At 41.5% G+C, this 14374-nt stretch overlaps 1 protein-coding gene across 1 annotated transcript in view; it reads left to right on the top strand.

Annotated features, from left to right (window-relative positions):
- Nucleotides 1-14374, top strand: part of myrfl (myelin regulatory factor like) — a gene marked incomplete at both ends in the record, with an annotated part of 49467 nt that overhangs the window by 24738 nt on the left and 10355 nt on the right. The window contains 4 exon segments of the mRNA XM_080022284.1: nt 7325-7474; nt 7601-7668; nt 12336-12430; nt 12432-12541. Of these exon segments, the coding sequence (XP_079878410.1) occupies nt 7325-7474; nt 7601-7668; nt 12336-12430; nt 12432-12541 (423 nt within the window).

Raw genomic sequence — 14374 nt, 5'->3', positions numbered from 1 at the left:
TGACGTTCAGGTGGAGGCTGTTGTCCTGGCACCAGAGTGACAGGTCAGCCACCTCCTCACGGTAGGCCTTCTCATCGCAGTCGGTGATCAGGCCCACGACAAAGGTGTCGTCAGCAAACTTGATGATGGTGTTGGAGCTGGACCTGGCCACACAGTCATGTGTGTACAGGCAGTACAGTAGGGGGCTGAGGACGCAACCCTGGGGGGATCCTGTATTCAGAGTGAGAGAGCTGGACATGTGCTTCCCCATTCTAACCACTTGGGGCCGGGCTGTGAGGAAGTCCAGGATCCAGGCACACAGCGGAGTATTCAGTCCAAGCTCCTGCAGCTTGACAGCCAGTTTGGTGGGAACTATGGTGTTGAAAGCTGAACTATAATCGATGAACAGCAATCTCACATAGGCCCCCTTCTGGCCATCCAGGTGCGTGAGTGTGGTGTGCAGTACCTGGGAGACCGCGTCATCCGTGGATCTGTTCTGCCGGTACGCAAACTGCAACGGGTCCAAAGTGCGGAGGAGGGAGGCGCAGATATAATCCTTAATCAGCCTCTCTAAACACTTCATGACCACCGAGGTGAGGGCCACCGGACGGTAGTCATTCAGGCAGGCAGGAGAGGCGATCTTCGGGACAGGAACGACGGTGGACCTCTTGAAGCAGGATGGGACCACTGATCCAGCCAGGGAATATTGTAGTGAACACCAGAGCTAGCTGGTTAGCATAGCTTTTCAGTACTCGCACAGATATGCCATCTGGGCCAGCAGCTTTCCTGGTATTCACCCGCATAAGAGCGTTCCTGACCTTGTGCACGGACACTGAAAGTGCGCGCTCATCCTCAGCGGTGTAACTCCAATTAGCTGGCGAGCTAGTGGTGCTGTTGCCAGACTCAAACCATGCATAAAAGGAGTTCAGTCTGTTGGCTAGGGAGGCGTCCAACCTTGTGGCTGTGGAGGAGCTGCTCTTGTAGTTTGTTATTGTCCGCAGCCCCTGCCACAAGCGTCTTGTGTCCCCCCGCTCCATCTGTAGCTCCACAGTCTCTCGGTACATCCATTTGGCGTCCTTCACCGCCCTCTGCAGACTGTACAACGCCGCTTTGTAATTGTCCATATTTCCGGATACAAGACCGTCGTTGTAAGCGGCCGTGCGAGCATTCAGAGCGCAGCAGATGGATTTATCAACCCATGGTTTCTGGTTTGGAAATATCCAAACTTTTACCGCGGGAACGACGCTGTCTGCTATCGTAGCCACATAACTCACCGCTACATCCGTAAACCCGCTGATGTCACTTGAACTTGATTGGAACATGTTCCAGTCTACGTCAGCGAGTGCGTCCTGAAGCGCAGCCTCTGATTGGTCCGTCCACCTCTTCACTTCCCTCGTCACCACCAGTTCTCGCGCGATCAAAGGCCTGTTAACGGGAACCAGCGAGATCGTGGCGTAGTCAGATTTCCCGAAAGCAGGGAGCGAGACAGTCTTGTATCCGTTCTTGTACGGTGTGTAGCAATGGTCCAAAGTTCGATCCCCCCTAGTGGCACACGTGATGTGTTGGTGGAAATTAGGCAGAACTTTTTTCAGGTTGGCCCTGTTAAAGTCCGGTCTGGTCACCAGTACTTTGTGTCTCATTGGAATTTAATCCTCGCTCGAAGTTCATCCATTTTGTTCTCCAGAGACTGAACGTTGGCAGAAGGATGCTTGGCAGAGGTGGACGGTAAGCTTGCATCCTCATTCTGACCTGAATGCTGCCTCGTTTACCACGGTGCTTCCTCTGTGGGCCCGCTCGTGGAACAGCGGCTCCATTTTTGTTGTTGTGGTTGAGTCTCTTCCCGCGTAGAATTTCAGCCGGCCACTCTGCTTCCACCGATAAAAACTCCCAAAGTTGTTCGTTTAGGGAAGTTTTGATATCCATGAGTGCATCGCGACCGTAAGAGGTAACTGCCGATGTTTCTTTGGCAGACATTATGATTAAAACGGAAAAAAATGCTAAAATGTGCAAAAGTCGACCAGAGCGCCGGCACTATCGCCACTCACAATCACAATATTACTATATAACATACACAGAACTACATCACTATATAACTAGATAACTAGATACCATATACAGAATGACATCACTATATAACTATGTAACAGATACAGAACTATGTAACTATATAACTAGATACAATATACAGAGCTTTGTCACTATACTGTATAACTAGATACCATATACAGAGCTACGTCACAAGAGAATTATATAACATGTACAGAACCAAGTAATCATAAACTTTATAACATACAGAACTTCGTCAATATATAACTAGATACCATATACAGAATTACATCACTATATTACTCGATACCATATACAGAGCCATGTCACCATATAACTAAATACCATATACAGAACTAGATCACTATATAACTATATATCATATCCAGAGCTATGTCTGTTAAGAACGGAGCTAGGAGGGACCCAAATGCACGACACAGAGAGATGGGAGGCAGATGAAGGATGTTTATTAGACCACACGGTGGAGATGACCGGAGGGACTCGGTCAGGTAGAGATGGAGCAGGGCAGGGCAGGGATGATGACGACCGAGAAGGAGGTGTCTATGATCCGGGTGGAGAGACAGGGAACCGGGCTGGATGGGAGGGACGGAAAGACTTGGTCGACGAGAGGAGACAAGCAGGTTAGGGGAAGACGAAACAAGGAGACATGAACTAGGAACTTGGAAGAAGCACTAGGACTAGGAACTAGGAGCTAGGAACTAGGAACTAGGAACTGGCCAGTAGCAGTACAACTTACGTAAGTCCGTTGACGGTCTGGCAATGAGTGACTGGGGAATCTGGAGAATAAATACTGTGTGGGTGATGAAGGTAATTGATCCCAGGTGTGTGAAATTGGTCTAAGGGAGGAGCCGTGGATGGGTCAAGAGTGGCCTCTAGTGGTGCTGGGAGGCCATGGGCCTAAAAACATCACTATATAACTAGATAACATACACAGAAGTACATCACTATATAGCTTTATGACATACACAGAACTACATCATTATATAACTACATAACATATACAGAACTACATCACTAAATTACTATATAACATATACAGAACTACATCACTATATAACTAGATACCATATACAGAACTACGTCACTATATAACTAGGTACAATATACAGAACTTATAACTTTTAACTTCCTAACTTTATTGCGATCTGCTGCCCCCTGCGGCTGCCTGCGGGTGCTCTGTGTTGACTACACACATAGAATTTTTTTCCTTTGCTTATCACTAAGTCCGCCAAAAAATCATTGGCAGTGCTCTCCTACAGCCACAATCCAGTTGTGGATTTAAAGTTTTGCCTGATAAAACATTTTTTTTAACTTTTTATACGCGCTAACGCTCACAACAACAACAGCAACAACAACAACAGCAATGGAGCTGCTCTTCCACGAAGGCCCACGGAGGAAGCATCGTGGTAAACGAAGCGGCATTCGGGTCAGAATGTGGAGGCAACCTTACGGTTCACCTCTGCCAAGCATCCTTCTTGCCAAAGTTCAGTCTCTGGAGAACAAGATGGATGAGTTTCCAGTGAGGATAAAATTACAACGGGATACGAGAAACTGTTGCGTCCTCTGCCTGACGGAGACATGACTGAACCCGCTGGTGCCGGACCACGCCATACATGCAGCCGAGTCCTTCTCCGTGTTTCGCGCCGACAGGTTGGAGGAGTCGGGAAAATCCAAGGGTGGAGGCGTCTGCCTGATATACAGCTGCTGGTGTAACCTCAATAACATCAAGACTTTCTCCTGCTTCTGCTCGCCAAACCCAGAACAGCTGACCATCTCATGCCGTCAATTCTACCTCCCCCCCGGAATTCAGCATGGTCATCATCACAGCCGTTTCTTTTTCACTGCAAGCGGACACGGACACAGCAATATCAAACCTATATGATGTGTTGTGCTGACTTCACATTGAACATCCCAACGTGGCTGTGGTGGTGACTGGGGAGTTTAACAAGGTGAACCTTAAAAAAGTTCTGCCTAATTTCTACCAACACATCACGTGTGCCACTAGGAAGATAGAACTTTGGACCACTGTTACACACCGCACAAGAATGGATACAAGACTGTCTCGCTCCCTGCTTTTGGGAAATCATCACTGGCTCCTGTTTACAAGCCGTGAATCGAGCGTGAATCGGTGGTGACGAGCAACATAAAGCGGTGGTCGGACCAGTCAGAGGCCACGCTTCAGGACGCTCCTACTGACGTAGATTGGGACATGTTCCAATCAAGCTGCAGTGACGTCAGCAAGTTTACGGAAGTAACTGTGAGCTTCATAACTACGTGGGCAGACAGCATCGTTCCCAGGGTGAAGGTCTGGATTTTTCCGAACCAGAAACCGTGGGTCGATAAATCCATCTGCTGCGCTCTGAATACTCGCACGGCTTCTTACAACGAAGGTCTTGTATCTGGAAACATGGACAATTACAAAGCAGCGTCGTACAATCTGGGGAGGGCGGTAAAGTACGCCAAATGGACATACAGAGACATAGTGGAGCTACAGATGGAGCAACGGGACACCAGATGCTTGTGGCACGGGCTGCAGACTACTACGAATACTGGACTTCCTCACAGTCAGGCCCCAGGTGGTTAGAGTGGGGAGGCACATGTCCAGCTCCTTCACCCTGAACACAGGATCCCCCCAGGGCTGTGTCCTCAGCCCCCTACTGTGCTCCCTGTACACACATGACTGTGTGACCAGGTCCAGCTCCAACACCATCATCAAGTTTGCTGACAACACCTTCGTGATGGGCCTGATCATTGACGATGATGAGAAGGCCTACCGCGAGGAGGTCACTGACCTGTCACTCTTGTGCCTGGACAACAGCCTCCTCCTGAACGTCAGCAAATCTAAGGAGCTGATTGTGGTCTTTAGGAGAGGATTATAACTGAGGACGCCATTTTTTCCATATTATTCAATTTACTTATACCATTACATTTTAGTAATCAGTTAGTTAGTCCAGTAACAATTTGGTAGCTACTGTGTTTAGTCTAGAACATATTGTGCGTAATCAACGGGTGTGTTGCATTGACATTTCACTGCATATATGTATGGAAGTATGTACAATGGTACTTTGACTTACGAGTTTAATTAGTTCCGTGACAGAGCTCGTAATTCAATCTGCTCGTAGAGCAAATAAAATTTCCCCATTGAAATTAATTGAAATGCCATTAATCCGTTCCAGCCCCAAAAAAACACCATAATTTTTTTTGTTACGTGTTTTTAAATAAGAAAAATGTATTTATAAATAACAAATATGGTATAAAAACATAATAAAACACAATAAAAGACAACGTGTAGATAATTTTTGCCTTCTCGCAGATGATACCCTCTGTCACGTTATCTCCTGTGAGCTGCTTCTCCGTCAACCACATCAACAGCATATTCTCCATCTTTTCATGGACAGCGGTCCGCAGCTTAGACATTATTTTAACGCTCTTCGCTGGCGTAGTAGCCTTTATCGTCTCCTTCTGCTTCAGTATGGTACATATCGTAGAAGTACTACACTCGTACTGCCTCTCCAATTATATCACACGCACACCTTGCTCATGTTTTTCTATTATTTTGCGCTTTAAGTCAATGGCATCATCCACTTCTTCTTTTCAGCACTTACTTATTTCGGACCCATGGTTCGAAAAAAATAATGGCAAATAACTGCACAAAAAGCACAAAATGTGAGCACAAAACACAAAAGAGATGCTTCCACGCTCAGGTAACCACGTGAAGTGAAGGAGTGAGATGCGGGATGCTGGCCGCATTCGCTCGCCAAGCCGACCAGCGGCGACACCTGAAGCTTGCTCCTCCTAACTCAAATTTTTTCTCGCAAATCAATACAAGAAATCGACGGAATGACAACTCGTAACTCGGAAAACTCGTATGTTGCGCTCGTAACTCACACTCGTAACTACATCACTGCACGGTGGCGCAGTGCATTGCACTGCTGCCTCACAGCAAGAAGGTCCTGGGTGATATTAACAAGACGCTGGATGCTTGGTCCGCTCCTCGAGGCCATCTCAGGTGATCAAAGCCAGGCATGAGTTTGTGCACTGCTCGAATGCAGAAAGATCTCAAAAACCCTGCGTAGTGTCTCACAACAGAGATGGAGTTTAAAAAAAAAAATGAAACAATGAAAGACTATTCTGGATATCCAATGCAGAAGTATTTTCTGGGATCCCAGAGAACACCAAGTACCCAGAAAACATGATGAAAGACTTCCTCCACACCACCCTGAAACTCCCCAGGGACACCTTGAAGATTACTCTTCACCAGGTTCACCAACTGTGATATCGCCTGGGGAACCGTCCCCGCTCCATCATTACTAAGTTTGAACAATTCAAGCACATTGATCTCGTTAAAAGCAAAGGACAAGAACTGAAAGGAACCACGCTGGGTATGAACAACCAATTCCTGCGGGAGATCAATTATAGGTGCTACATAGGTCCCTACATATTTCCTGCAATACTTAGTTAAAAGTAATGTCAAGGAGGAAAACCCAGACTTATCTTGTGGCACGGTGGCGCAGTGCATTGCACTGCTGCCTCACATCAAGAAGGTCCTAGGTTCGATTCCTGCCTGGGGCGCTGTTGGCACCGTGCTCCGGCGGGTTATCTCTCAAATAGGAGCCTTTCTGTGTGGAGTTTGCATGTTCTCCCTGTGCTCACATGGGGTTTCCCTCATGTCAGTAAGGACCCCCCTCAAAAACATGCACCCATCATGGTCTGACCAGCGATGGACACTTATCACCTGGTCCCCGGGCGTGTCCACGTACGCTGCCCACTGCTCCTGGCTGGAGGAAGGATAAGCCAGGATGGGTCAAATGCAGAGGATCCATTTCACCGGCCACCATAAAGAATAAAGACTGTTTCTTCTTTATCTGTTTCTATATTAGTAGATACCATATCTAGAGCTACATCCTATGTAACTAGATACAATATACTGAACTACATCACTGTATGACTAGATACCATATACAGAACTACATCACTATATAATGACATACCATATACTATATAACTAGCTACATCACCATATAACTATACAGTCTAACATATACAAAACTACATCACTATATAACTATATAACATAGACCACTACATTCCATAGCCACTATATAACTAGATATAACAGACACTATGTAACTAGATACCATAGACAGAAAAACATCACTTTATGAATATATAACATAACCACTATAAAACGACATACTATATACAGAACTACATAACTATCGTTATGTATCATATCTAACTAAAGTTTTAGTTTTGTGTGAATAAAACATCTGAACAGGAAGCCTACGCCGCCCTCCGTTAAGGCCCCGCCCCTGCAGCTCCCTGGTCGGCGCAACAAGGGGTGCTGGGGCTCCAGGCCGGTCCAGGTCCTGCAGCACAAGGTGTTTCAGGCCAGTGTGTTCACCCTGCTGGCCACCATGGCTCTCTGGTGAGACACCAACATCACTTCCTGTTTACACAGCAGACATTAAGTGGGATGTACGAGGCCTCACCGTTGTGTGTGTGTTTCTGTGTGTGTGTGTATGTGTGTGTGTGTGTGTGTGTTCGTGCACAGTGTGATCTCCATCACGGCACTCTACCTGCTGACGCTGCGACAGGAAGATGGCGGCTTCGACACAGGAAGCAGGTGGCCACACCATCCATCATCTGGATCTATAATCTTTAATCTGGATCAATAGTCCTTAATCTGGATCTATAATCCCCAATCTGGATCGAAAAACCATCACCTGGATCTATAATCCTTCATCTGGATCTATAGTCCTTCATATGGTTCTATAATCCCTAATCTGGATCTACAATCCTTGATTTGGATCTCTTATCCTAAATCTGGATGTGTAAACCATAATCTGGGTCTATAGTTCTTACTTTATAACTATATGACATACACAGAACTACATCAAGTTCAAGTTCAAGTTCAAGAGATTATTTGTCACATACATATACATACGTTCATACATATATGCAGTGAAATGTCAAGACACCCGGTGATTACGCACAATAAGCTCTATAAATACTAAAAAATACCAAAATGTGCGTAATCGACACAAGGTGCTCGCGCAGGCAGCCGCAAGGGGAGGCGCCACAATCGCGATTCTGGGTCCTATAATTATATAATAGAATTAATTGACTGTGTTGTATTAAATATACATTTAAATCCTCCTAAAAGTAATTTTAAATAGCATTACATTATTTAATCTTACAACCAGACAGAGAATGCAGTGCAAGGAAAACATACTTGAAGAAAACACAATTCAAACTATGAATATTAACATAGCTTTGTATCATTATATAATTACAGGTACTCCTCACTTAACGACCTACCTATTTAACGACCGATCAGATTTAGGACCAGCTCTCTGACCAGTCTGTATTGTACACTGTGTACAATACCAAGCATCTCATCTCATCACTCTTTAAACACTATATACACTATATATACTATATATTCTATATACACTATAAACACTACATACACTATATACACTATATACTATATACACTATATATACTATATATACTATATATACCATTTACACTATATATAGTGTAAATGGTATATATAGTATATATAGTATAACTATAATAACTATAGTATAACCCTAACCACTATATATACTATATATGCACTATATTCACTATATATACTATACATATACTATATATACTATATACTCTATATATACGATACATACTATATACACTATATACACTATTTTCACTATATACACTATACTGTATACACTATATATACTATACTGTATACAGTGTACTATGTACACTGTATACAGTAAATACAATGTACACTATATACACTATACTATGTACACTGTATACAGTATATACGATATACACTATATACACTATATATACTATAAACACTGTATATATACTAAATACACTAAATATATATTTATATATATACTATATACACTGTATATATACTTTATTCACTATATACACTATATATATACACTATTCACTATATTCTCTTTTCACTATATACACTATATATATATATATATATATATATATATATATATATATACTATATATTCTATTTTCGCTATATACACTATATGTACGATACATACTATACACACTATAAACACTATATTCACTATATAGACTTTATACATGGTACTATGTACACTATATATACTATATACACTATATACACTGTATATGCTATATACACTGTATGAATACTATATATACTATACTCTATACAATAAATATACGATATACACTGTATATCGTATATTGCACATTTATACTATACATTTATACTATAAACACTATATATATATATATACACACTATATACACTATACATACTATATACTATATACACTGTACATCTCATCACCGTTCTCAGTCTCATTCCCGCAGTATTCACTACACTAGCATTCTCAATCGCCACGCCCCCTTTCCGTGAAATAACATTATATACACTATATACACACTATATATATATAGTGTATATATACTATATACACTATATAGACTATATACACTATATATACAAGCCACGTCCCCCTACCGTGAAATTACACAGGTACTCGCTAATCGACTAATTCGCTTCATGACCTGGTGCTATGAACGGAACTCGGTCGTTAAGTGAGGAGTACCTGTAAATAACATAGCCACTATATAACTAGATAACATATACCTGACTACATCACTATATAACTAGATTCCACACACCAATCAGACACAACATTCTTAACACTGACAGGTGAAGTGAATTTCATTGTTCATAATCAATGATAGCTGTCAAGGGGTGGGATATATTATTATTATATACTGTATATACTCTTATATATTATTGTTGTATAAATACTGTTATATATAATTATATATATATACTGTTATTTATTATTATTATTATTATAATATATACTGTTATATATATATTATATATATATATATATATACTGTATGTATACTGTTATATGAATTATATATATATTATTATTATAATGATTATTATTATATATAGTGTTATATATGATTATTATTATTATATGATGCAGCAAGTGAACAGTCAGTTGTTGAAGTTGATGAGTTGAAGCAGCGTAAGGATCATCTTCAAGGAGGATCAAGGAGCATCTCCAAAACCACAGGTTTGTTCCCACTATGCAGTGGATACTACCTCCCAAAAGTGTCCAAGGAAGGACGACCGGTGAACCGGCGACAGGGTCCTGAGGCCCAAGGCTCATTGATGCACGTGGGGAGTGAAGTCTAGTCCATCTGGTTTGATGCCACAGAAGAACTACTGCAGCACAAAGTGGTGAAACAGTGGATGGTGCTATGATAGAAAGGTGTAGAACACACAGTGCATGGCAGCTTGCTGCGTATGGGAGCTCACAGTGTCCATGCTGACCCCTGTCCACCCCTGAAAGCACCTACAATGGACACGGGAGCATCACAACTGGACCATGGAGCAATGGAGGAAGGTGGAGGTCTGATGAATCACCTTTTCTTCTACATCATGTGGATGGGTGGGGTTAGGGTCCGATCCCATGGAGCATCTGTGGGATGTGCTGGAGCAACAAGCCCGATCCATGGGCCCACCCCCCCCAACTTTCAGAACTTAAAGGATCTGCTGCTAACGTCTTGGTGCCAGATACCACAGGACACCTTCAGAGTCTGGTGGAGTCCATGCCTCCATGTCACAGCTGTTTTGAGAATACGAGGGGAAGCTACACTGTGTTTGTGGTTATTTGTGGTTTTAATGTTATGGCTGATTGGTGTATAACATATACAGAACTGTCACTATATGACTAGATACCATATCCAGAACTGTCTATAATCGATAGATCCAGATTAAGGATTATAGATCAAGATTCTAGATCTATAATCTATAATCTGGATTTCAAAATTTTAAACTGTCATAATCTTCCGCCATCTTGGTTTAACCAAAGAAAATTGCATTTAATTGACATTTTATTAAAATGTCAAGTGAAATCAGATCATCAGAAAATGTGTTGAATATAAAATGTTTTAGATGAATTTCTTCATTGTTCATTTTTATTATTGTTTGTTCGTCTTGAATCATTTGTTGGTATATCGTATTTTGCCAAACGTTTATCGTTCATTGTTTATTTGTATTTTTTCTGGTTCATTCTTAGTTCAGCCATTGATCAATTCATTGTTATAAATGTGTTTTTTTTTTATTATTTCAAAATTTGCAATTGAAAAAAAAAAATTCTACTAATGTGTGTGATTTGTACTAATGTGTTTCAGCGACAGCAACGTTTTCCCTCTGCTGACGACAACACCACCACCCACTACAGGTCATCCAACATCCACCGTCCAGCAACCATCCATTCCCCCAACATCCATCATCCATCAGTCATCCAGCCATTATCCATCCATTCATCCATCCATCCATCCACCATCCAACACTCATCCATTATCTATCGATCCATCATCAGACCATCATCCATCATGCAACCACCCATCATCCATCTATTATCCATCCAGCCATCGTCCATCCATCCATCCATCCATCATGCATCCACCCATCCACCATCCAACACCCATCCATTATCTATCCATCCATCATCAGACCATCATCCATCATGCAACCACCCATCATCCATTTATTATCATCCAACCATCATCCATCCATCCATCCATCCATCAATCTATCATGCATCCACCCATCGACCATCCAACACCAATCCATCATCTTTCAATCCACCATCCAGCCATCATCTATCCATCCATCATGCAGCCAACCATCATCCATCCATTATACATCCAACCACCATCCAACCATCGTCCATTCATCCATCCATCATGCATCCACCCATCCACCATCCAACACCCATCCATCATCTATCAATCCACCATCCAACCATCCATCATCCATCCTTCAGCCCACCACCATCCATCCATCTACCATCCATCCCTGTCATATTCCTAATACCTGCATCATTTTATGAATACTATAATCCCAGATGAATGTGTCTGTTGTTGCACAGTGAAAACACTTCATAATCCTACATTTTGAATCCATAATCTTTCATTTATATTTACACCCTTGTCCCACCATTTACTGCTTCCATGTGCGTTGAAGTTCTGGACGCTGGCACATTAATTCACAGGAATCGGAAGGAATCGGTGTATCATTCCATCATTTCATGTCCCATTTACAATCCAAAATCTAAATCACAAGTTATTGACTTTTTTCCACCATTTCCCAGCGGTATTAGAATCCATATTCTTTAATGCATAATCATAATCTGTGACACAGTGACTCATGTGTTCATGTTCTCCCTCAGGGCCCCCACCCACCGAACCTGGCCCCCTGCCCCCCCCCCCAGACGTGGACTTCTGCGAGCTGCTGTACTGTGAGGAGGTGTACTGCTGCCCGTCCTCACCAGGGGCCAGCACCGAGCCAAACAGCAACGCTACCACTCACGCTCCGGGAGGAGGCCCCCAGGGGCCAATCCTATCTGGTGAGGGGTCCATCAGCACAAACACTCCAGTAAACAGAGGAAATTAATCCTTGAATATTTAGAAAAAAAAAATCCATGTTATTAGTGTCAGTTTGCGATGACCCTTCAGGCCTGTAGGCGGCGCTACAGTGCCCACAGTGCGCTTGGAGGTCAATGTGAGAAGAAAACAGGAAGCTCCATGTTGTTAATGCAGTAGTCAGGGATTGTCGTCGGGCACCAAACTGGGGTCCGCGGAACCCTAGTAGTCCCTCTTAGAATTGTGTTAAATACATTTAAATAAAGATCAAATATCAAATCACAGAGTCGTCTTTAATTCCAGTTTAAAATAAAATATTAAATCATGAATCACAGTATTAAAGCATGAATCACAATATTAAATCATGAATCACAGCATTCAATCATAAATCACAGCATTCAATCATAAATCACAGTATTAAATCATGAATCACAGCATTAAATCATGAATCACAGCATTAAATCATAAATCCCATTTGTTAAATCATGAATCACAGCATTAAATCATGAATCACAGCATTAAATTATTAATCACACTATTAAATAATGAATCACAGTATTAAAGCATGAATCACAGTATTAAATCATGAATCAAAGTATTAAAGCATGAATCACAGTATTAAATGATGAATCACAGTATTAAATAATGAATCACAGTATTAAATAATGAATCACAGTATTAAATCATGAATCAAAGTATTAAAGCATGAATCACAGTATTAAATGATAAATCACAGCATTAAATCATGAATCACAGAATTAAATCATGAATCACAGAATTAAATCATGAATCACAGTATTAAATCATGAATCACAGCATTAAATCATGAATCACAGTATTAAATCATCAACAACAGCATTAAATCATGATTCACAGGATTAAATCATGAATCACAGTATTTTATTCTTCTCCAGATCAAAACAGGGCGCGGCTGTTTGATGAGCTGAGGAATGCCAAAGACTGTGAGTGGCTTCATTTCATATTCAACAGAAATGTAATAATGACAATGTTTAAAGTAATCTCTCTCTCTCTCTCTCTCGCCAAGGGACCAACACCACGATCCAGATGTTTGTGATAAAGGAGAATCAGCAGAAAATTGACGGCAGATACTTGGATCGACAGAACAGCGGGTACACACACTCTCTCTCATATATATATATATATATATATATATATATATATATATATATATATATATATATATATATATATATATATATATATATATATATATATATATATATATATATGTGTGTGTGAATGTGCATGTTTTGGTTGAAAATAAATCACCTTGGAGAAGAGGTCCTTTAATTTAAGATCATTTATTATAAAAATATCTGAGTTCGTCTGTGCAGAGGACAAGACTGTCTAAATGCACAGACACAAACCCTTTTATCGTATGTAATCATGGAGTGTGCCCTTGGCTGAATATTCCAACTATTCATCTAATTATGGGGATGGTAGCTCAGGCGGTAGAGCTGGTGGTCTAGTGATCTAAAGGTTGCTGGTTGGATCCCAGGCTCCTCCTGCTAGCATGCTGTAGTGTCCTTGAGCAAGACACTTAACCCCTAATCGCTCCTGATGGCTGCGTCCGTCGGTGATTGAACAATTGTAAGTCGCTTTGGATAAAAGCGTCTGCTAAATGAAATGTAATTAAATAGTACTGTCTACCGGACTGACTTATCTCTTGGGAGTGGCATTGAGCAAGAAAATCTAGGCTCCGTCCACTATTTTAATAAGCAAAACAATGTGTTGTTCTAAACACATGTGTAGTATATATACTGTATATATAATATTATAGGTATAAAACTATACACTGTATTTAATACTATCATATATATGATAA

Source organism: Zeus faber (assembly GCF_960531495.2).
Source record: "Zeus faber genome assembly, chromosome: 21".
NCBI lineage: Eukaryota > Metazoa > Chordata > Actinopteri > Zeiformes > Zeidae > Zeus > Zeus faber.
Note: the sequence above shows the minus strand (reverse complement) of the source record. Positions and strands in the feature narration are given on the sequence as shown.